The sequence below is a fragment of the Oncorhynchus gorbuscha genome, linkage group LG12 (assembly GCF_021184085.1).
Source record: "Oncorhynchus gorbuscha isolate QuinsamMale2020 ecotype Even-year linkage group LG12, OgorEven_v1.0, whole genome shotgun sequence".
In the NCBI taxonomy this organism is placed as follows: Eukaryota; Metazoa; Chordata; class Actinopteri; order Salmoniformes; family Salmonidae; genus Oncorhynchus; species Oncorhynchus gorbuscha.
In genome coordinates, this window is record NC_060184.1 from 41,647,226 (window position 1) to 41,672,320 (window position 25,095).

Consider the following 25,095-nt stretch of genomic DNA (forward strand, 5'->3'; position numbering starts at 1 on the left):
GAATTTATCAATTGACCAATTCAGACACTTGGGTATATTTGGGCAAACTCTTGAGGGACACCAGGGATAAGAAATATTATGTAGAATCAGTCTGATGCACACACACTGCCGCCATCTTCTGGACAACATCTAAATTACACCCATATTCCTAATGTATGGCCTTCTTTTTGCATTTCAAAGAAAACTTGTTGTTTTGTTTGTTTTATCTTGAACCATATCTAATGTGTTATTCTCCTACATACTTTTCACATTTCCACAAACTTTAAAGTTTTTCCTTTGAAATAAGTTTCAGAAATATGCATATCCTTGATTCAGGTCCTGAGCTACAGGCAGATGTCATTTTATTTGCATTTTGATAACATATCTACAGTATTTCACTTTTGAATGAGTATAGTATTGCTTACTAGGTATTGTCCAATGAATTATGTAACCTCTCCCCCTTCAAATCTGGGTTGATTGGAAAAAGCTGTTCAAAAGAGGACATGGTTTTATCATATCTTTGTACTCCCGGCCAAAGCCAAGCAGCCAAAACGCGTTGTCGTTTTTCACCTTTGTTTCCCTTGAACATGTCTTAGAAATGAAGGCATTTTAATTAATTATATGAAGAGTGCCCTGGTCCTCCTTTATTTTTGATTACCAGTGTTCCCCTTCTACGAAAGTGCGCCTTCATGTCGACCAAACCCTACTATTGTGTACCTTAGCAGTGCTTCCCTTCCTTTTTTCTGCAACATAGTACCATACTTGGCAACATTCTGAAGATAGAAAATGTTGGTAATGCTTTTGGAATGACAGTAACAACCATAACAGTTTAACTGCTACATGCATACTTGGAAACAAAGGTCGCCACCTAACTATGTTATTTATTGACATTGCCATCGAACAAAGAAAATGTGTGGTATATCACCATTCATTCTCAAAAGTTATCCTTCATGAACACATACTCCAAGACCCTTTGTCGATATTCACTCTGGTAAAATTTGGCCTAATTTACTACATTGGTTAGTTTTAAGGCCAAGAAAGCATTACTGGTGTGACACCATTCATTCTCAAAAGTTATCCTACATGAACACATACTCCAAGACCCTTTGTCGATATTCACTCTGGTAAAATTTGGCCTAATTTACTACATTGGTTAGTTAAGGCCAAGAAAGCATTACTGGTGTGGCACCAGGAAAAAAAAACACATCGATTTATATTTTGTTTATGACAGAATTTCACACTACTTCGCCTCATATAAACATTCTTAAAATAGCTAAAAATTTAGTTTAACATAACTTCAGATGCATTGCCTACTTTGCTCATTTATAAGATCACCGTTATTTTATTAACCTTTAACTAGGCAAGGCAGTTAAGAACAAATCTAATTTACAATGATGGCCTACACCGGCCAAACCTGGATGACGCTGGGTCAATTGTGCGCCGCCCTATGGGACTCACAATCACGGCCAGTTGTGATACAGCCTGGATTAAAACCAGGGGGTCTGTGGTGATGCCTCTAGCACTGAGATGCAGTGCCTTAGACCGCTACGCCACTCAAGATAGTTTAGAAATGTTTGTGTCAGATGTAACCTGTTGAGAAATAACCTTTCCGATGGACTATATCAACGTTACACAGTGCATACATTAGTACTCGTTCTTAAAACACATTATTGCAAAAACTATTGGCGTACTTGTACTGTATACTGTATCAAGCAAGCCTTAGGATGACATTTCAAAACCCTAGTTATTTAGATAGACAAATCAGTGTAAATGCAATCTTCATAACGAAAACATTAACTTACCTTCATAATAATATAGATACCCTTCATGGAAGAAATGTTAGCCTTTGTTTTTTCCTAAATTTGTTTGTAGATGCCATGTACCAAGTTCTGTGGATCGATCGATCATTCAGTGCCAGAGGAGTATCGAGTGTTTTTCCACAAAATTAAAAATAGCAAATAATTCATCATGGAGCCCATTATGTGTTCTTGAGGCAAATTTGTTCCTTGTGAGGGGAGGGACCTATGTACTGAATTTCAAGGACTTTAGGTTACATGGGGTAAGGGGAGTTTCCCTTTTCAATCGCTTGTTATAGTGCCACTATGTGGCCAATTGGCATGGCATTGCATGAGAGTACGTGGCCTTTACCATTATGCAACTTTACATCCTCCTAGGCCTTGTTATCTCAGCAACATGTGCATTGCAGTGTATTATAGTGTTTTATTGTATTTCTACACACCATATATTTCAGAAAGTAACAATACTTTTTTCACAGTCAGTCAGACAGTGAAGTATGTTTTATCTACAGTAGGAGCAGACAATATATTGTCAGGCTGAAAGCTGAAGGTAAGTACAATGTCAAAGGTTAAAGTTTAAGATTGTTGCACTTCTATAGGCTTTCACCTCACGCCCTGTCTATTCACATTAAGTCATCCTCTGTAGTCAATGATACCGGACCCTGCCATTGAAATCGAAGGTAGAATTTGTTTTACATATATATGAGAAAATAGAGAACATATTCTATACAATCAGAAATAGAAAAGATAAAGGATGGGGAGAATGAGAAAATACTCTCAAACTATAAATACAATAAACAAGATAATAAATCTCGAACTCACTTTACGCACACACGCACACACACACACACACACACACACACACACACACACACACACACACACACACACACACACACACACACACACACACACACACACACACACACACACACACACACACACACACACACACACACACACACACACACACACACACACACACACACTTCATGGGACAGCATACTCCCGAGTTGCAGCAAGGGCGATGGAAGCTCATCAAGACAGGAAGCGTACATCACATTGATAATCAGCCAGGTGGGAAGCTTCAGATGTGTGGGACTAGGACAGTGGCTTAGTGTGTGTTTAGGGGGATTGATGCTTCACCCCAGGGGTGGGGAGGGGTCACCTCTGTGTGAAGGGGCTAGTGCTGCAGGACAGGGGGTGAAGGGGGCAGGGGGGAAGGAGAGGGGTGAAGTTGTCGCTCAGTCACTCTGGGCAGGGTTTGTTGGAGCTGAGTCTCAGTGTGTTTCTCCATAGAGCATTCTCTCGCTCCCTTTTTCACTATCACTCCCTTCCTGGTCAGGACAGTCGGTCTTCTAGTCAACCATCTTGCATCTACAGCTGAGGTAGAGAGAAATACATGTTATTAGTAAATGGATACCATTATCCTTGGAAACACACGTTATAACTATAACTACTGTTCCCTGAAGGTGGGAAACAAGGTTCAACACAACTATGGGCAGTTGCACTCTAGCGACTTCGATTGAAGAACAAAAATCATGGGTGATAAAAAAAAACACAGGTGATAAGCGTGATGCTCGGATTCATTCCTTCAATTCAGTACTGCACTTCACAGAGCCTAGGAACGGGCGGTGCGGGGCCAAACAGGTCTTGTACCTCATTTCCCTCCTTCAGGGAACAGTAGTTATATTCATAACATTACGTTCCCTTTCAGTCAGTACTCGTGGTACAACACAACTATGGGGAACTAGAATCCCGCCCCAAGCTGGCCCCAACGGATACCAAATAAAATGGCCCATGGCAGACCACCCAGACCTCCACCCCTCAAGATGCAGTAGTTGGGTATTGTGCACATGGGAAATGCTGCCTAATGACCCTCTCCTGTCCTAGCTGTATACATGCTGTGGGCTACGCTGGGAGCAGTGACATCCAAGCAATAAAACCTCACAAATGTGAGTGGTGATGCTCCCCACAGCACAAATATGCCCCACAGTCAACCCTTTAAATAATGTCCAAGACGCTGCCAGACACCTGGTGGAGTGTGGGCGAAACACCGCTATGTAACCCTTGGCCCTTTCTGGTATTTGCCAGGGAGATAGCCTCCACAACACAGTGGGAGAGACGGTTAGAGAGTGCCCTGCCGTGAGCTGGTAAAACAGAAAAAAAGCTGGTCACCTAACCGGAAATCCCAGGTCCGCTCAATGTACGCTTTCGCAAAGCTCGTACTGGACACAGGGCATGTGACCTCTGTTGCTCTTCAGAAGCAAAGGGAAATTGCTCAATCTAAAGACCTGTGGGACATAACCATGACTTTCAGGAAGAAGGCAGCATTTGGATGCAATGTCCCCTTACCATTGCCAGGGGCGAACTGAGTACAGGAAGGGTATATGGGTGACGCGTGCAGGTCCCCAACACGTTTAGCTGAGGCCAAAGCCATGAGCTGAAAGGTCATGTAGGAGAGAATCTTAAGATCTTCAGAGTCTCAAAAGGCGCCTCCAAAACCATAGCCAAATCCCATGTTGGCGCAATAGGTTTAGAGACCGCTCTGAGACAGCACACACCTTTAAGGAACCTAACAACCAGGGGTTGGGCCCCCAGTGTGGAGAATGCCCAACCCTGCTCGGAAAGCTCCTGTAGGAACACTAGGATGTTTCTCACAAAGAACTGAAAATGAACAAGTCCTTTATCTTGGTACCAGAGCTCAAACGCCTGTCACATATACACATACAGCCCTCTCATGGAGGGTGCCCTTGCAGACAGAATAGTCTGGGCCCGGCCCTCTCAACTAAATTATGTTGATTTGTTGATGCTCCAGTGCGTTCCGAAAGTAATCACACCCCTTACATTTTTAAAACATTTGTAGAAGATTAAAAAAACACAAAAAAAACACGTCTTGATTAGATAAGTATTCAACCCCCTAAATCATTACATGTTAGAATCCCCTTTGGCAGAGATTACAGCTGTGAGTCTTTCTGGGTAAATCTCTAAGAACCTTCCATACCTGTATTATGCCAGGTGAGGAAGGCCTCTGCATGGATATAAAAATTGTGATTCACGTGCAAGTCTAACTCGAGACCCAGGAACAGAATGCACTGCAATGGGGTCCGACAGCTCTTTTTCTGGTTTACAATAAAACCTAGAGACTGAATATGGAACACTAGCCTGGATGTGTGCAACATCGCTTGTTCCCTTGACTCTGCTGCTATCAGCCAATCGTCCAGATAGGCCAACACACTCAGCCCCTGGCCCCTCTTTGGTGCCAAAGCTGCCTCCACTACCTTTAAAAAGGCACGAAGTGATAGGGACAGACCGCACAACAGGACCAAAAACCCGTAGGCTATTGCCTCATAATGGAACCTCCAACATTTCCTGTGACTGGGGTACATGGGCACATTAAAATATGCCTCCTTCAGGTTGATTGTAGTGATCCAATCGCCGGGACGCATGGACCATAACAGCCTCTGGTTTGTGAGCATCCTGAATGTGCAAACCCTGAGTTGCTTGTTTAGGGTACGAAGGTCTAGAATGGAACGTAGACCCTTCCCTTTTCAGAATATTGACTGTACCAGTCGTTCTGGGCCTCCGACAGAAGAACCATCCCTGAAGGATGCACTATGCAGAAATCTCTCCGCCATTTCCTGGTTGCAAAAATTTGAATAGTTCACCTAATTTCAGTTTATGTGACAAGACACGGAAGACAACTGTCTGAATGTGGAGGAGGGACATGAATGATTGAAATCACATGTGGGATACACAATACTTTTTGGATGGCTAGTTTGGATGGCGCAAAGTTAGATAGTCTTGTGTTGTAAGTCGCTCTGGATAAGAGCGTCTGCTAAATGATGTAAATGTAAATGTAATGTGTTCCCAAAAATGTAGTTTTTAGTAGAGTGAACCGTTATTGCTCACATCGAGGTGAAGAGTGGGAAAATTCTACTAATGAATCTGAGCCTAACGCTTATACTTGTCAAAGTCGTGAGAGTCTGACTCCCCAAAGTTGAGTTGTACCGAGAGTGCTGACTGAAGACTGAAAGGGAACTGGTCTCCATCTCCCATCCTGTGGATAGCAATCGAGTTATCTAGAAAAGTCCATTCAGTGATTAAATTTTATTCTAATAACTCTTTCTAAGATGTTATACTATGAGCACTCAAGAGTACTTCAAAACAGAATAACTTTATGACTCATGTGTCTGAGTGGAGAATGTTTTTTGGGATATATTGTAGATTACATCTCTCGCTCTCTCTCTCACTCTCCCTTCCCCCTAATAAAAATAGGGCCCATTGTTATTTTTAAAAAGCCACCATGAGAATATTGTGTGATACCCGACAAAGGAATTCTGGAAACAACAAAATACATGTGGGTACTCTTTTCTATCACTCTTTCTTTGCTAATGGAATATAAAAACCATAATAACATATCTAGAATTGATACCTTGCTAAAAACACAAGAAAACACTTTCTTTCACTTTCTTGTGTTAGAAGACAAGGCAGAGAGGGTATGATCAGATGACTAACATTAACTAAATGCATTTACAGTAATTATGGGGAAATATTTTTGGAACTCTTTGACAACATCCATTCATTGCTTAAAACAGGTAATTGTATAATATAGACTGCTCAACTGCTCACGATGCTGCCTTAAGCTCTTAGGAGATCTCCTTCACCACCTCCTCAATCACCTGCACCATCACCTCCGCACACTTCACCGACGTCGCCTTCTCTGCCGCTGCCTCCGCTGGGCTGGGAACTGTCACAACCATGTTGTTAACGGGGGCATCTTGGATGTCAGCCACAGCCTCTATTGAAACATACATTTGATGCTCTTCCAGTGCTGTCTGTGGGCCATCCGATACCTGTCCCGGAACTGCGTCACTGTCATATTTCATGATTGTTTCGACAACATCGGCAACAGTTGGAGCAGGGGCAGGGGTATCTGGTGTGGGTTCAGGGGTGGGGGTGTCTGGCGTTTGTTCAGGGTCTGTTGTGTCTTCTTTGGCCGGAGCTTCCTTTGTCTCTAGTGAGCTTACAATGGCATCTTTTTCTACCACCTCCACCATGATTTCCTCCTCTGCCTCTTCAATGATCTCTGTTGCCTGTATGACCAACTGTGTGGTCTGTGGGACTACGACCTCTGCAGGTGTCCCCTCTGGCTGGGCTGGGGCTTCAGCAGTCTCTGTGGGGGCATCTGGGACTGGGGTCTCTTCTGTCACAATCGTTGCTTCTGACTTCTCTTCAGCTGTCTCTGGAGTGGGAACTTCTGCTATCACTTCCTGAACCACCGTTATTACCTCAGCTTGTTGAACCTCAAGTTGGAATTCCTTAACTACTTCCTCTACCTCAGATTGTGGAACTTCCTGAACCTCTAATGCCTCAATGTTGCCCTCTACCTCTTTGATCTCCTCCTCTGCCTTTCCATTTGTCTCACTCTCTGTCTGTTTCACCTCTGTTACAACTTCAACAACTTTCTCCACATTTACATTGACCTCCATTGCTTGCTTTAATTCCACTTCATGTTTAATTTCCTCTACTTCCTCTTTGAGAACATACTCCACCTCCTTGGTAACCTCTTCCATGATACTCTTTGTGATTTCAATTGTGACTGGAATGGTCTCAATGACCTGGACAGCCTCGTGGACTTCCTTTGGTGGTTTTTCAGCCTCGGCTGGTGCCTCTGGAGTAGTAGACACCTCTGCTGGGGTTTCTGGTGCTGGTTCCTCAACCTGGACTACAGGTGTTTCAGCAATGACAGGTTTCTCCTCTGCTACTAGTTCAATCTCTTTCTCTACCGTTGCTACCGCCTGGACTGGTAGTGCATCTTCAGTTCTGATGGTAGCAGTGGCAGAGGCAGGCGCTTTGGGTTCAAACTCTGCTTCAGACACTTTCTTCACAGCACTCTGGATAACCACCTGAGCGATGACCAAGCCCGTCTCCTCCATGGCCTCTGACTCCTTTGTCTCTTCAGCCTCTGTAATGCCAACCTCAATCACCTGCATTTGAATTTGGACATCGCCAGTGGGCTCTGCAACTGCCACTGAGAGCTTTTCCACTGCCACAGCCTCTGTGACCTCCACTTGCTGGGTTTCCAAGGACTCGGACAGTGGGCAGACGAGGTACGTGGTCTTCTTTACAATGGCAAACTCTAAAGCAGGGGCAACAATGGCTGCCTCGCACACTTCAGTGACTGTGGGCTGGTTGGCATCAGTTAGTGAAGTGACCATTTCATGGGCAGCAGGCTCATGCACCTCCTCTACAGCAGCAATCTCTTCGACAGCGGCCATCTCTTCTTTACTTTTGACCTCAATGACAGGTGCCTCAGAGCCATCCACAATGTTAGCGGCAATGGAGTCTTCAACAGTTGGTACAATGGGGTCCACAATATTCTCATTCACCGCAGGGGCCTCAACAATTTCAACAACCTCCATCTTGATATTATTGATCGTGGCGACCTTTTCATCTTCATGCTCTTTACCCTCAGTGGCTATATCAGGAACTGGGATGTATTCAATAGTTTCCTCTAGTGGCGGCTCCAGGAATATGCTTTCGACCTGCTCCACTTGAGCCTTGAATACTTCATTAGCGTCAGCCGCCTCAGTTGGATCAGCCTTATCTTCTACCGGCATCTCAGCGGACAGACCATTGCTGATCTCAGGTAGACATTCCATGGTGGGAGTTACAAGCTTCTCCACAGCCACCTTGGTGATCTCCTTGGTGCCCAGGTCAGTGCAGATGGCAGAAACCTCGATTTCTTCATGCGCCATCAAGACAACCTTTGATTTGGTTTCGGTGAACTTGATCGGCGGTGTGGGTTCTGGGATGGAAGCAGCCTCCTCCAGTTGGATCTCTATGATTTCCATAGAAGTCAGGCTTGGAAGATCACTGAGCAGCTCCACAGCCTCCTGCGGGACGTCCAAAGACTCTGTCTCAGGCTCATTGGGCAGAGGGGTGGTTTTGCCATACGTGGCTGGGATCATCTCTTCAGTTACCTCAAAAACAGACATCTCAGGCTCCTGGCAAGTGACTGTTTCTGGGATCTGCTCTAAAATGTTCTTGGCATCAGAATTTGCAGTCACCTCAGCAACAGACAACTCAAGTTCCTGCTCTTGGCATGGGACTGCCTTTAAGGTCTGTTCTGCAATGTCCTCTGCGATGGTGGTGTCAGCAGATTTGGGGGTGGCTGCACCCTCTTCTGGGATGTCACTCAGCTGATCATGTGGGATCTCCTGGAGGTTTTCCATGACAGCTGTGGCTGAGATCCAAGAGGGGGATCTCTCTCCAATGGACAATTGGACCTGAGTGATTGGTGCTGCTTCCTTAGAGTCCTTTATCTCTACTGTCATTTCGGCTTCAGCCTCTTCTTTACTCTCGGCGTGCTCATTGTCGTACTCTGAGAGAGGGACCACGGCTGGTGTGTCGGAATCTTCCTCACCAGACCCCAGATTATAGGAAAGCAGCTTCTTCTTTCTGCGTCCGGGAATGAGTTTCCTCAGAGAGAAGGAGGAATCTTCTTTTGGAATTTCACTGTCTGAGATTACCTGTTCGCCACCAGATTCATCTGTCCTCTCCTCATTTTTGGGCTTATTTCTATGGGTGACAAGACGCTTGAGAGTATCCCATGTGGAGTCTCCTGCGGCGGGGCTAGTGGATGGTTCGGGGGATGACACTGTGTTTGTCTGATCTGCCTCTCCAGAGCTGCCAAAAGGAGAGACTGCTGTCTTAACCTGCTCTTCCCTAGTTGGTGGTGCCTGCTCTTCGATTTTGGTCTCCTCATCTTCAGAGTCAGAGGTCTTCCTGGTCCTCTTCTTGTTTCCGCCCATACACATCAGGGCCTCCCAGGAGAGTGAGGTGTCCATCTTCATCTTTTTGGGGTCCTCTGTGGTGCCTTCCAGGTCCTCTGTGGTTTCGGCTTTTGGCTCCTCTTCAGGGAGTTCCGGCTCCTCTTTCTTTTTCTCCACAAACACGGCACTGTCAGTGGAGAACAGGGTGGCCGACATGGCTTTCTCAACAGTTGCCTCGTCCTCGCTCTCAGAGGGCCTCTTGACTCGTTTCTTGGGTGTCACCAGCTTCTTGAAGGAGGACCAGGGCATTATACCTTCTTTCTTCTTCCCTTCGTCTGAGCTTGTTACCTCCTCATCAGCCTCTTGGCTGGCCTCAGCTTGGGTGGCTTCCACCCCGATGGCATGCTCACCAGACTCCTCTGGAGATGATGCCCCACTGTCAGGTTTCTGGACCTCTGCCGACTCTGTAGAGGACTGGAGCTGTTCAGCCGCCTGTTCCCCAGACTCGGTCAGCTTGGTCTCCGTATCTTTCTTGTCTTTCTTCTGTTTCTTGGTAGAGAGCTTCTTCAGGCCAGCCCCAGTAAACAGCTTTTTCAGTGGGCTACCCTGGGCCTTGACCTTCTTCTGGGATGAGAAAAGCTCAGCCTCGGTGGTGACCTCAACTGGGGCCTTGTCTGATTCCACAGCTTCTTCAACATTCTCCTCCACTTGTTTGGCGTCATCAGTAACAGCAGCTTCTGAGGTTTCCATGGTAAATTCGGCTTGGATCTCCTCTTTGATCTCTTCCGCAGATACTTCAGGTGTCTCCGTTTCTGGTGTTGTCACTGGCTCCACCTCCTTCACCCCTTCCTTTGCTTTCTCTCGCTCCTCTTCCACCCCAGCCTCTGCTTTCTCCTCTCCCTCCTTTATCTTCTCCTCATCAGCTTTCTCTTTTGGTTCCTTCTCTTTAGCACTTTTGATACTTGCCTTCTTGCGCTGATTGGAGAAGATTCCCTGTGTAAAGAACCTTCTGAAGGGGGATAGGGGGGCCTCCTGGCCATGTGGGGTAGTTGCTGCTGCAACTGGGTCCGAGGGCTCTTTTTCTGCAGCCTCTCCATCCACAGTCTGAGATGGGGAATCCACTGGAGTTGCAGCCTCAGTTGTGGTTTCAGAGAAGTCAGCCTCAACAGTGGCGGTCTCTGGCTCCGCTGCCTTCCCCTCCTCTGCAGTGGCGGCTTCCTCCTTAGTTTCCTCAGACCCCTTTGTCCCTCCTTCCACTTCCTTGTCCATCAACTTCAGCATCTGCACCTGGTCAGTCTTCTCATTCTTGTCCTTCTTCAGGGTGAACTTGAAGCCGATGAAATTGAAGATCTTCTTGAAGCCCACCTCATTGGCCTCGCCCGGTTTCTCCTCAACAACCTTCTCTTCAGGCCTGCTGATGTTGTTGGCATCAGAAGACTCCTCCTCCTCTCTGTTCACCTGAGAGGCCACCACAGCCTGAAGGGAGTCCATCGTCTCAAGAACCTCCTCCTTCCGAGACACGGACACGCCATTAACTGAAATGACAGAGATAAGTATTAATCTTTAGGTTGAGGTAATACACATTCCCACAAACAAAAGGATAATTATTTATTTCAACATTCCCAGTGGGTCAGAAGTTTACATACACTCAATTAGTATTTGGTAGCATTGCCTTTAAATTGTATAACTTGGGTCAAACATTTCAGGTAGCCTTGCACAAGCTTTCCACAATAAGTTGGGTGAATTTTGGCCCATTTCTCCTGACAGAGCTGGTGTAACTGAGTCAGGTTTGTAGGCCTCAATGCTCACACACACACTTTCAGTTCCGCCCACACATTTTCTATAGGGTTGAGGTCAGGGCTTTGTGATGGCCTCTCCAATACCTTGACTTTGTTGTCCTTAAACCGTTTTGCCACAACTTTGGAAGCATGCTTGGGGCCATTGTCCATTGGAAGACGCATTTGCGACCAAGCTTTAACTTCCTGACTGATGTCTTGATATGTTGCGTCAATATATCCACATAAATTTCCTGCGTTGTGATGCCATCTATTTTGTGAAGTGCACCAGTCCCTCCTGCAGCAAAGCACCCCCACAACATGATGCTGCCACACCTGTTCTTCACGGTTGGGATGGTGTTCTTTGGCTTGCAAGCATCCCCCTTTTTCCTCCAAACATAATGATGGTCATTATGGCCAAACAGTTCTATTTTTGTTTCATCCGACCAGAGGACATTTCTCACAAAAATATGATCTTTGTCCCCATGTGCAGTTGCAAACAGTAGTCTGGCTATTTATGGTGGTTTTGGAGCAGTGGCTTCTTCCTTGCTGAGCGGCCTTTTAGGTTATGTCGATATAGGACTCGTTTTACTGTGGATATAGATTATTTTGTACCTAATTCATCCAGCATCTTCACAAGGTCCTTTCGTGTTGTTCTGGGATTGATTTGCACTTTTCGCAACAAAGTACGTTCATCTCTAGGAGACAGAACGTGTCTCCTTCCTGAGCGGTATGACTGCTGCATGGTCCCATGGTGTTTATACTGTCATACTATTGTTTGTACAGATGAATGAGGTACCTTCAGGCATTTGGAAATTTCTCCCAAGGATGAACCAGACTTGTGGAGGTCTACAATTTTTTCTGAGGTCTTGGCTGATTTATTTTTATTTTCCCATGATGTCAAGCAAAGAGACACAATGACTCCAACCTAAGTGTATGTAAACTTCCAACTTCAACTGTATCTAAAGATTCCATCTTCAACATTTGAAGATCACCACATTATAAAAACAATAGCTGAGAGATTTTGACCCCCTGAGTGGATTCAATAATTTGATAGATTAATTGCAGTCAGATTAAGTAAAATAATGAATGGTTTGATCATTGACACCAACCAACAACAAGCCCTGGAGGAGACTGCAGCATGTTTCACAATGAAAGCAATTCCATTGCCATCGCTTGAACAAAGATTCAGTCTCAAAACAAAGAAAGCTTACAGACAAGGGTATACTGTAAACCTCTCGGCTGTGTTGCTTTTTCCAAAATTATAGCTGACTTCATCCACTCATGCATCTACTGTAAGACATATTTTCTCTATTGTTTAGGTTATAAAATGGCGCCAAAAGAAAAGGCAGCAGTTTTACGGGCCAATGTTTTTGTTTTTTTGCGTTATTTGTAACTTATTTTGACCATGTTTTTCTGCAAAAAAAAAAATTGGTCTGTGCATATTTGTAAACAGCTGGTGCACGAAAACTAAGGAAGTCTCTAGATTTTGCTCGCCTGAAGTAGAGTATATTGTGATACATTGCAGGCCGTACTACTTGCCTAGAGAGCTATACTTTTCGCGGCTGTTTATTTGCCACCACAGACAGATGCTGGCACTAAGACTGCACTGAGTCAGCTGTATAAGGAAACAAGCAAACAGGAAACCACTCACCCAGAGGCTGCGCTCCTAGTGGCCGGAGACTTTAATGCAGGGAAACTTAAATCAGTTCTACCTAATTTCTATCAACATGTTGTTGTTTTTATTTCTTTACTTACCTATTGTTCACCTAATACATTTTTTGCACTATTGGTTAGAGCCTGTAAGTAAGCATTTCACTGTAAGGTCTACACCTGTTATATTCTGCGCATGCGACAAATAAACTTTGATTTGACAGGAAAAAAAATGTGGCTGTTGAACTAGTGACAGGTGAAATAAAAAGAAACATACACACACGCTGCCTGAAATTCCTGCCATGTATATCTGTGTTTTGACAGAAGTGGGGTGGAGGTAGTGGGCTGGGGGTGGGATAAGTTCACAGGCTCTGTAACCCTCTGAGGCCCTCTTTCCTGTGACATCCCCCTACAGCAGGGGAAAGCTCACATCTGGTGCTGGGACTCTGAAAACAAACTCCCAGCATTTTTAATGAATGGATATCACCTTACCTAGATACACGATCCGAAGTGTAAATAATAACTTCACCATGCTCAAATGGACTGGTACCAGACTGTATCTCGTCTACTCCCAGAGTATCCCTGATGGCTAGCAATAACATATCCTGACATAGTATAAGCATTATCCCATTACCCTCTCTTACCTTAGTGACGTGAATAAGTATATTTCCTATTCTCAGAACCCAACATACTCTGAGCTGTCCGTATGTTAGATCCTGATGTGGCTATGCCAAATGGTTGTGGGCTACACTGGTTAATTTAGCAGACAATATTTGTTTAATATTCCGTGGCATTATTTTATAGTATGAAGAATACAATTGAACAAAGCTGAATAAAATACATATTTTCTCCAAACGGCTAATCTGTCTTGAGCGGTTAAGAAATCGGTACTCCTACGTATATGCTTAATTTAGAGTTATTAATGTAGCTTTAATTGTTCTACAAAAATTGGGCTATATGTTTGGATTTTCAATACATTGTAAGGCTGCATGATGAGACTGTTGATATGAAAAAAGTTGCTTTAAAGGCATGAGCTCTGCTTTGTTTGTTTGTGTGCAAGCTGTACACACTCCAATAGTCATTCACAATTTGACAAGCACTTGATAATGCCTCAAGTTTCTCGGCGGCATCCCCTTCGTGGCCGTAATGCACCCTTAACAAATCCATGCCTAATGCGACCCGGAGTGCTGCGTTGTGCCTTTCATAACCCTTGACTTATTCCACATTGATGTGTTGGCCTGAATTAGAAAATGTCTCTCACCAATCTACACACAATATCTCAATGGAAAAGTGAAAACATGTTTTTATGAAATTGTTCAAAATGCTTGAACATATGAAGAATGATACTCAGTGATGTATTGTGTGGTTTTACCTCAAACCATTTCTTTGACTGTAACATCGTTCGTCTGTTGAATGAAGAGTCAGACCGAAATGCAGCGTGTAGGTTACTCATGACTTTAATGAATGAAAACGGTACATGAAATAAATGAAATGTGAACTAATTACAGCCTATCTGGTGACTACAACACAGAGACAGGAACAAACACCCACAAAATACAAAGCGAAAGTCAGGCTGTCTAAATACGGTTCTCAATCAGAGACAACGACAAGCACCTGACTCTGATTGAGAATCGCCTCAGGCAGCCAAGCCTAACTAGACACACCCCTAATCATACACAATCCAAATTAATACAAACCCCAATACAAAACACAACATATAAACCCATGTCACACCCTGGCCTACCCAAACATATAACAAAAACACAAAATACAATGACCAAGGCGTGACAGAACCCCCCCCCAAGGTGCGGACTCCCGGACGCACCTCAATAGCATAGGGAGGGTCCGGGTGGGTGTCTGTCCATGGTGGCGGGACGTGGACCCCACTCCATTAATGTCCTATTTCCTCTCCTTCGCGTCCTGGGATAATCCACCTTCTCCGCCGACCATGGCCTAATAGTCCTCACCCAGATCCCCACATAACTGAGGAGCAGCTCGGGACAAAGGGGCATCTCGGGACAGAGGGGCAGCCCGGGACAGAGGGGCATCTCGGGACAGAGGGGCATCTCGGGACAGAGGGGCATCTCGGGACAGAGGGGCATCTCGGGACAGAGGGGCATCTCGGGACAGAGGGGCAGCTCGGGACCGAAGCAGCCCGGTACTGAGCGGTACTGAGGGGAAGCCCGGTACTGAGGGAAAGCCCGGTACTGAGGGAAAGCCCGGTACTGAGGGAAAGCCCGGTACTGAGGGAAAGTCCAGTACTGAGGGAAAGCCCAGTATAGAGAGGAAGCCCAGTATAGAGAGGAAGCTCAGGCAGGTAGTAGGCTCCGGTAAATCCTGGCTGGCTGGCGGAACTGGAAGAGTCAGGTTGTCTGGCAGATCTGGAAGAGACTGGTTGTCTGGCAGATCTGGAAGAGACTGCTTGTCGGGCAGATCTGGAAGAGACTGGTTGTCGGGCAGATCTGGAAGAGACTGGTTGTCGGGCAGCGCTGGGCTGACTGGCGGCACTGGCGGCGCTGGGTAGACCACAGTGTCTGATTTCCAAAACGATTTACAGCGAAAGCACCACAAACGATTATGTTAGGTCAACACCAAGCCACAGAAAAACATTTTTCCAGCCAAAGAGAGGAAGGAGTCACAAAAAGCAGAAATAGAGATAAAATTAATCACTAACCTTTGATGTTCTTCATCAGATGACACTCATAGGACTTCATGTTACACAAAATATGTATGTTTTGTTTGATAAAGTTCATATTTATATAAAAAAATCAGAGTTTACATTGGCACGTTACGTTCAGTAGACCTAAAACATGCGGTGATTGTGCAGAGAGCCACATCAATTTACAGAAATACTCATAATAAACATTGATAAAGATACGACTATTATACATGGAACTTTAGATAAACTTATCCTTAATGCAACTGCTGTATCAGATTTTTTAAACTTAACGGAGAAAGCAAACCATGCAATAATCTGAGTACAGCCTTTAGACAACAAAGCAGCCAAAAAGATACCCGCCATATTGGGAAGTCAACATTACTCAGAAATAGCATTTTAAATATTCACTTACCTTTGATGATCTTCATCAGAATGCACTCTCATGAATCCCAGTTCCACCATAAATGTTTGATTTGTTTGATAATGTCCATCAGTTATGTCCAAATATCTTCTTTTGTTAGGGCGTTTGGTAAACAAATCCAAAAGCGCGATCAGGTCGTGCTGAACGTCGGACGAAAAGTTCAAAAAGTTCCATTACAGCCCGTAGAAACATGCCAAATTAAGTATGGAATCAATCTTTAGGATGTTTTTAACATAAAACTTAATTTAAAAAAGTGAAAATGCTGCCCCCTATCCCAAAAAGGTTAAACTGTTGTAGAGTCCCCATTTGCCTTATGGTGAAATCCCTGAGGGGTTTCCTTCCTCTTCCGGTAACTGGGTTAGGAAGGACGCCTGTATATTTGTAGTGGATGGGTGTATTGATACACCACCCGAAGTCTAAATAATAACTCCACCATGCTCAAAGGGATATTCAATGACTGTTTATTTTATTGTTTTACCCATCTACAAATAGGTGTCCTTTGAGAGGCATTGGAAAACCTCCCTGGTCTTTGTGTTTGAATCTGAGAAGAGACCAGACGAGTAACCAGTGGTTAGGATAGACATAAACACTTTACTGGGAAAAAGTTCAACAGTAGTGTGGCATACAGGAGGTCAGCCATGATGGGGAGACGTGCCAGGTCTCGACAGGCTCTCCAGCCAGGTCTAATTGGGGCTGATTGGGAGCTAGTGAGTAATCAAGGGTGGATTGCTCATCAGCTGTGCAAGGCCCATAAAGCTGCCAGAAGGGCAGCACACAGGAGGACTGGGGGAAGTGAGGTGACTTCCATGTGGTTGGATACGGTTACCCGAGCTAAGACGAGGGAGTTGAGTTTGTGTGCCCGACAGGATACAGGAAGACCCAGAGCCCAGGAGAAGGTATCCCGGAGAGGGACTCATGGGGGTACCTGTTCTTTTCTTTTTTCTTTATTATTTAATAAACACCCTTCAAACTGAGCTAATCATACTCTGTCCGTGTCTGATCTATGTAAACATCTTGACCAAACCCCCGGGTCTGCCACAGAAGGTACAAAGTTTGTGAAAACAAAAAACACAATTGAACCCGAACTGACACTAAAATGGAGACATTCCAGTGGACGAGTTCGGCAGTGTGTTGTGAGCATCTTGCTCACCAGACGAGGAACTTGCTCCAGTCAGTGGCCTGAGTGGAGACAAAACAGCGGAGGAAACCTTGTGATATACTTGATACGATTCCACCTATTCTGCTCCAGCCAATACCACAAGCCTGCTCTCCCCAATTAAGGTGCCACCAACCTCCTGTGGTTGAATACTTGCTACGGTTTGTCTGTGTTCTTTTGCCCATCTTAATCTTTTATTTTTATTGGCCAGTCTGAGATATGGCTTTTTCTTTGCAACTCTGCTTAGAAGGCCAGCATCTCGGAGTAGCCTCTTCACTGTTGATGTTGAGACTGGTGTTTTGCGGGTTCTATTTAATGAATCTGGCAGTTGAAGACTTGTGGTCTGTTTCTCAAACTAAACACTAATGTACTTGTCCCCTTGCTCAGTTGTCTACCCGGGCCTCCCACTCCTCTTTCTATTCTAGTTAGAGGCAGTTTGCGATGTTCTGTGAAGAGAGTAGTACACAGCGTTGTATGAGATCTTCAGTTTCTTGGCAATTTCTTGCGTGGAATAGCCATAATTTCTCAGGACAAGAATAGACTGACGAGTTTCATAAGAAAGGTCTTTTTTTTAGTCTGTAATTGAACCCACAGACGCTGATGATCGAGATACTCAACTCATCTAAAGAATGCCCAATTTATTTCTTCTTTAACCAGCACAAGTTTTCATCTGTGCTAATACAATTGCAAAAGGGTTTTCTAATGATCAATTAGCCTTTTAAAATGATTAACTTGGATTAGCTCACACAAGGTGCCATTGGAACACAGGAGCGATGGTTACTGATAATGGGCCTCTGTATGCCGTTTCCAGCTACAATAGTCATTTTCAAAATTAACAATGTCCACACTATTTCTGATCAATTTGATGTTATTTTAATGGACAAAAAAATGATGCTTTTCTTTCAAAAGCAAGGACATTTCTAACTGACCCCAAACATTTGAACGGTAGTGTATACAGTCGTGCCCAAAAGTTGAGAATGACACATATATTAATTTTCACAAAGTCTGCTGCCTCAGTTTGTATGATTGCAATTTGCATATACTCCAGAATTTTATGAAAAGTGATCAGATGAATTGCAATTCATTGCAAAGTCCCTCTTTGCCATGCAAATGAACTGAATCCCCCAAAAACATTTCCACTGCATTTCAGCCCAGCCACAAAAGGACCAGCTGACATCATGTCAGTGATACTCTCGTTAACACAGGTGTGAGTGTTTACGAGGACAAGGCTGGAGATCACTCTGTCATACGGATTGAGTTCAAATAGCAGACTGGAAGCTTCAAAAGGAGGGTGGTGCTTGGAATCATTGTTCTTCCTCTGTCACCATGTTTACCTGCAAGGAAACATGTGCCGTCATCATTGATTTGCAAAAAAAGGGATATTGCTGCCAGTAAGATTGCACCTAAATGAACCATTTATTGGATCATCAAGAACTTCAAGGAGAGTGGGTCAATTGTTGTGACGAATGCTTCAGGGCGCCCAAGAAAGTCCAGCAAGCGCCAGGACAGTCTCCTAAAGTTGATTCAGCTGCGGGATCGGGACACCACCAGTACAGAACTTGCTCAGGAATGGCAGCAGGCAGGTGTGAGTGCATCTGCATGCACAGTGAGGCGAAGACTTTGAGGATGGCCTGGCTTCAAAAAGGGCAGCAAAGAAGCCACTTCTCTCCAGGAAAAACACCAGGGACAGACTGATATTCTGCAAAACGTACAGGGATTGGACTGCTGAGGACTGGGGTAAAGTAATTTTCTCTGATGAATCACCTTTCCGATTGTTTGGGGACCTTGGAAAAAAGCTTGTCTGGAGAAGACAAGGTGAACGCTACCATCAGTCCTGTATCATGCCAACAGTAAAGCATCCTGAGACCATTCATGTGTGGGGTTGCTTCTTAGCCAAGGGAGTGGGCTCACTCACAATTTTGTCTAAGAACACAGACATGAATAAAGAATGGTACAAACACATCCTCCGAGAGCAACTTCTCCCAACCATCCAGGAACAGTTTGGTGATGAACAATGCCTTTTCCAGCATGATGGGGCTCCTTGCCATAAGGCAAACGTGATAACTAAGTGGCTCGGGGAACAAACATCGATATGTTGGGTCCATGGCCAGGAAACTCCCCAGACCTTAATCCCATTGAGAACTTGTGGTCAATCCTCAAGAGGCGGGTGTACAAACAAAACCCCACAAATGCTGACAAACTCCAAGAATTGATTATGCAAGAATGGGCTGCCATCAGTCAGGATGTGGCCCAGAAGTTAATTGACAGCATGCCAGGGCGGATTGCAGAGGTCTTGAAAAAGGGTCAACCCTGCAAATATTGACTGTTTGCATCAACTTCATGTAATTGTCAATAAAAGTATTTTACACATATGAAATGCTTGTAATTATACTTCAGTATTCCATAGTAACATCTGAAGCAGCAAACTTTGTGGAAATTCATATTTGTGTCATTCTCAAAACTTTTGGCCATGACTGTGTGTGTGTGTGTGTGTGTGTGTGTGTGTGTGTGTGTGTGTGTGTGTGTGTGTGTGTGTGTGTGTGTGTGTGTGTGTGTAGGTATATATTGTGGCAAAGAAGGGGGTCGAGTGATAAATGGCAGATATTTGAGAGCAGAACTAATAAACGGGCTCTTCCGTTCACTAAAATGGCCACCCTGATCAGAACTACAGATCACAAAATGGCTGACTGCCAAAACTACAAATCCCAGAAGCAAGGGGAACCCTCAGAAGGTGGGTCCGGCTCACAGATAAAGGGTCAAGACAAACCAGGAAGAGAGAGAGAGGATCTGTGAACCATAGAGAAAGAGACAATATATATTGGCTGGATTTACCGTGTATGAGCTAGACTGTTTTGGATTTAACTGTTGGCATTTGGACCTGGACCCTCTGAGAACCCGATTCGTGTACCGAACCCTGCTATCCTTGATCTTGCCTGTGGCCTGGATGAACCCGGATGGAGAAACAAACACACAGGTACTGTCCTGTTTGGGAAAACTCTCATTCTGGGGTGATTTTGGTGACAGTTTCCCACTTAATTTGCGACAAACACTCCTAACCTTGAAGAGGTTTGTCACACGTGGTGGAGAATGCGGGCAATGGACTAACCATACCGCTGGTTAGGTAGAAGAAAAAAATAATTCAGTTAGCACTCCAAAGGGGAGTCAGGTTTTTTTTGTTGTGGCTTTGTTTGGTTAGGACAGTTTCTCAGGAAAATGAGTATGGAGGGAGCCATACAGGCCCTGTTACAAGCGGTGTCCACCCAACAAAGAGGCAACTAGAGCTCAACAAATAGCTCATCAGGATGCAATGCGAGTGTATCAGGACACGTTACAGGTCCAACATTGCACCAACCAGCTGCTCAGAGAAGAGCAAGAGAGAAACACCCGGAAGTTAAGAGAAGGCCTAAAGGAGCTAGCGGACCAAATTGGGGCTCAGTTACCAGCTGCAAATAGCCATAGGCGGGCCAATAATCTTTTTTTTTAAATGACAAAGCAGGATGTGGAAGCATATCTTACCACCTTTGAAAGGACGGCAGAGAGGGAGAAGTGAAAGAAGAATGGGCAGGACTTCTGGCACCATACCTGTCAGGGGACGCTCAAAAAGCGTATTTTGACATGGAGTTGAAAGATGCACAGGATTATGATAAACTAAAGGGAGACATTCTGACTAGACTGGGAGTGACCGATACCGTGAGGGCACACCGCTTCCACCAGAGTTCGTACTGACCTGGCCAACCCCCCGAATATAGATGTTTGACTTGATTCACCTGGCACGGAAATGGTTGCGACTGGAGATCCGTTCATCCGCCGAGATCGTCGAGGCCATCGTACTCGACCAGTTTCAGCGAGGTCTACCCCAAGAAGTGCAACGATGGGTTGGCCAGAACAAGGTACTTTCTGCCGACCATCTTGTGGGCCTTTTTCAACAGTATTGTACGGCAGGAACAGTTGAGCAGGCACAGGACGAAAGATTCCCATTCCCCAGGCCTGGACAAACAAGCGGAAGTCGGAGAACTTGCACAATTGGTGGCTGACTAAATACTTTTTTGCCCCACTGTACATTTTAGTTACTGTACTCTATACCTAGCTAGCTTGATTGTTTTTTTTCTTGACCCTTACAATTTGTATAGGGTTTTCCCGCATCCCGTAAGATCTTCCTTTGCCTGTCTTTCCATTCTTTTAGTTTTGTTTTTACGTTTCTTTCCTTATCATCAGCAACAGAAAAGTTGTGTGCTTGTCCGTCCATTCTGAGTGGAGCGCATAAATGGTTATTCCACGAGAGCCTATCTTTAAATTTAAAATGATTGTTAATTAGCGTGTGGAAAGCTTGTGAAACTGGTTCACTGTAGAAAAAGGGTGTCCAATAATGATTTTTGATCTATATATAGCTGTAATCGCAGCAAAAGGTGGCGCTACAAAGTATTAACTTAAGGGGGCTGAATAATTTTGCACGCCCAATTTTTCAGTTTTTGATTTGTTAAAAAATGTTTGAAATATCCAATAAATGTCGTTCCACTTCATGATTGTGTCCCACTTGTTGTTGATTCTTCACAAAAAATACAATTTTATATCTTTATGTTTGAAGCCTGAAATGTGGCAAAAGGTCGCAAAGTTCAAGGGGGCCAAATACTTTTGCAAGGCACTGTATATATATATATATATATATATATATATATATATATATATATATATATATATATATTTTTTTTTTTTATAGATTTTTTTTTATGTCACATATATGGTTCTTCGTCTGTAGGATTCATTTGAGAAGTCAACAACCCTGGCCAAGCAGGAAGAAGCATGGGGCCTTTAACCAAAGCCAAGAAAAGAGGTCTCCCAGGGGCCAACGTCACAGGTACTAGTAGGGGAGGATGAGGATATAAAAAGTTCATTGATAACGAACTGCCGGTACTAGTGGGGCTGGGGTCGATCTCAATCCAGAGGACAACTATTTAGTACCAGCAGATCTGGCAGGGTCCTTGACTAATTTCGGGACGGCCCAAAACCAGGATCTAACCCTGCACCAAGCCAGAGCAGATGTGCAGGTCCCCACTTCATCATGAAAAAGGGTTCGGACGATAATTGTCAGGCGCATCTCTAGAGTTACACCGACCTCAACGGACTGTTAGTGTGTGTCACTTCCGGTCACAACTTGCAGACTTGTTTATGTGCTGCTGTGCGTTTTGTTGCTAACCTTACTTTGCTACCTGACAATTTGACGGTTTTTACTTTTTAATTACGTTTATATTTTTAGTTTATCCCTCGCTCAACTTTTTTTTCATTAAACTTTTTTACTCCGGACGCTTTATCTGGACGTGGTTCGTCAGGACATCCACTAGCCAAAGCTAAGTAGTACCATTAACATGATGCCTTCTAACTTCAGTCATTGTACTCATATACATGAGAACGATTGCCTTACGGCGAGGATAGCTGTGCTTCAGACGCAATCGTTAGGCAAGGGTAATTTCAGAGTAGGAAAGGATAAAATAGCGTCTGTGCCACCAGTAAGTACAGATAGTAGTATAAATCCCCTCGCACAGTCCATGCAGCTGGAAAAAATTATCATGGTTTCAGGAGGGAAATGCTGTAGGAATGCTCAACCGGTGTCGCTCATTCATCCTACAGAAACTTTCAAACGGTTCTCTCCACAGGGGCCGAGCCTTCTCGGGTCTCTACTCTTCCCGTTACGGGCTCTGAGACGCCGAAGCCTCGCACCATTAGCTCTGACAAATTGAAAACCCTAGTCATTGGCGACTCCATTACACGTAGTATTAGACTTAAAATGAATAATTCAGCGATCATACTGTTTACCAGGGTGCAGGTCTACCGACTTTAAGGCTAATCTGAAGATGGTTCTGGCTAAAACTAAAACTGGCGAGTGTAGAGTATTGGGATATTGTTATCCACGTTGGCACCAACAATGTTAGGATGAAACAGTCAGAGGTCACCAAGCGCAACATAGCTTCAACATGTAAATGAGCTAGAAAGATGTGTCGGCATCGAGTATTTGTCTCTGGCCTCCTCAAAGTTTGAGCTCTACAGCAGAGTCTCACAACTCAATCGCTGGTTGAAAACTGTTTTCTGCCCCTCCCAAAAGACAGAATTTGTAGATAATTGGCCCTCTTTCTGGGACTCACCCACAAACAGGACCAAGTCTGGCCTGTTGAGGAGTGACGGACTCCATCCTAGCTGGAGGGGTGCTCTCATCTGATCTACGAACATAGACAGGGCTTTAACTCCCCTAGCTCCACAATGAAATAGGGTGCAGGCCAGGCAGCAGGCTATTAGCCAGCCTGCCAGCTTAGTGGAGTCTGCCATTAGCACAGTCAGTGTAGTCAGCTCAGCTACAGTGCCTTGCGAAAGTATTCGGCCCCCTTGAACTTTGCGACCTTTTGCCACATTTCAGGCTTCAAACATAAAGATATAAAACTGTATATTTTTGTGAAGAATCAACAACAAGTGGGACACAATCATGAAGTGGATCGACATTTATTGGATATTTCAAACTTTAACAAATCAAAAACTGAAAAATTGGGCGTGCAAAATTATTCAGCCCCTTTACTTTCAGTGCAGCAAACTCTCTCCAGAAGTTCAGTGAGGATCTCTGAATGATCCAATGTTGACCTAAATGACTAATGATGATAAATACAATCCACCTGTGTGTAATCAAGTCTCCGTATAAATGCACCTGCACTGTGATAGTCTCAGAGGTCCGTTAAATGCGCAGAGAGCATCATGAAGAACAAGGAACACACCAGGCAGGTCCGAGATACTGTTGTGAAGAAGTTTAAAGCCGGATTTGGATACAAAAAGATTTCCCAAGCTTCAAACATCCCAAGGAGAACTGTGCAAGCGATAATATTGAAATGGAAGGAGTATCAGACCACTGCAAATCTACCAAGAACTGGCCGTCCTTCTAAACTTTCAGCTCATACAAGGAGAAGACTGATCAGAGATGCAGCCAAGAGGCCCATGATCACTCTGGATGAAATGCAGAGATCTACAGCTGAGGTGGGAGACTCTGTCCAAAGGACAACAATCAGTCGTATACTGCACAAATTGGCCTTTATGGAAGAGTGGCAAAAGAAAGCCATTTCTTAAAGATATCCATAAAAAGTGTTGTTTAAAGTTTGCCACAAGCCACGTGGGAGACACACCAAACATGTGGAAGAAGGTGCTCTGGTCAGATGAAACTAAAATTGAACTTTTTGGCAACAATGCAAAACGTTATGTTTGGCGTAAAAGCAACACCCTGAACACACCATCCCCACTGTCAAACATGGTGGTGGCAGCATCATGGTTTGGGCCTGCTTTTCTTCAGCAGGGACAGGGAAGACGGTTAAAATTGATGGGAAGATGGATGGAGCCAAATACAGGACCATTCTGGAAGAAAACCTGATGGAGTCTGCAAAAGACCTGAGACTGGGACAGAGATTTGTCTTCCAACAAGACAATGATCCAAAACATAAAGCAAAATATACAATGGAATGGTTCAAAAATAAACATATCCATGTGTTAGAATGGCCAAGTCAAAGTCCAGACCTGAATCCAATCGAGAATCTGTGGAAAGAACTGAAAACTGCTGTTCAAATGCTCTCCATCCAACCTCACTGAGCTTGAGCTGTTTTGCAAGGAGGAATGGGAAAAAATTTCAGTCTCTCGATGTGCAAAACTGATAGAGACATACCCCAAGCGACTTACAGCTGTAATCGCAGCAAAAGGTGGCGCTACAAAGTATTCATTTAAGGGGGCTGAATAATTTTGCACGCCCAATTTTTCAGTTTTTGATTTGTTAAAAAAGTTTGAAATATCCAATAAATGTAATTCCACTTCATGATTGTGTCCCACTTGTTGTTAATTCTTCACAAAAAATACAGT

The 25,095-nt window shown here is 44.4% G+C and overlaps 1 protein-coding gene across 3 annotated transcripts in view; it reads right to left on the reverse strand.

The window, feature by feature from the left end:
• Nucleotides 1-305: 305 nt before the first annotated feature.
• Nucleotides 306-25,095, reverse strand: part of LOC123991022 (A-kinase anchor protein 12-like) — a 65,431-nt gene continuing 40,641 nt past the window's right edge. The window contains exons 4-5 of one of the 3 annotated variants that reach the window (XM_046292144.1): nt 6,458-11,088; nt 306-3,158 (exon numbers count right to left, since the gene is read on the reverse strand). In XM_046292144.1, coding sequence (XP_046148100.1) covers nt 3,153-3,158; nt 6,458-11,088 — 4,637 coding nt within the window. In that variant the 3' untranslated portion in view covers nt 306-3,152. Of the gene's footprint in view, nt 3,159-6,400; nt 11,089-25,095 lie in introns of all 3 variants that reach the window. The other 2 variants (XM_046292142.1, XM_046292143.1) reach the window with 2 other exon arrangements.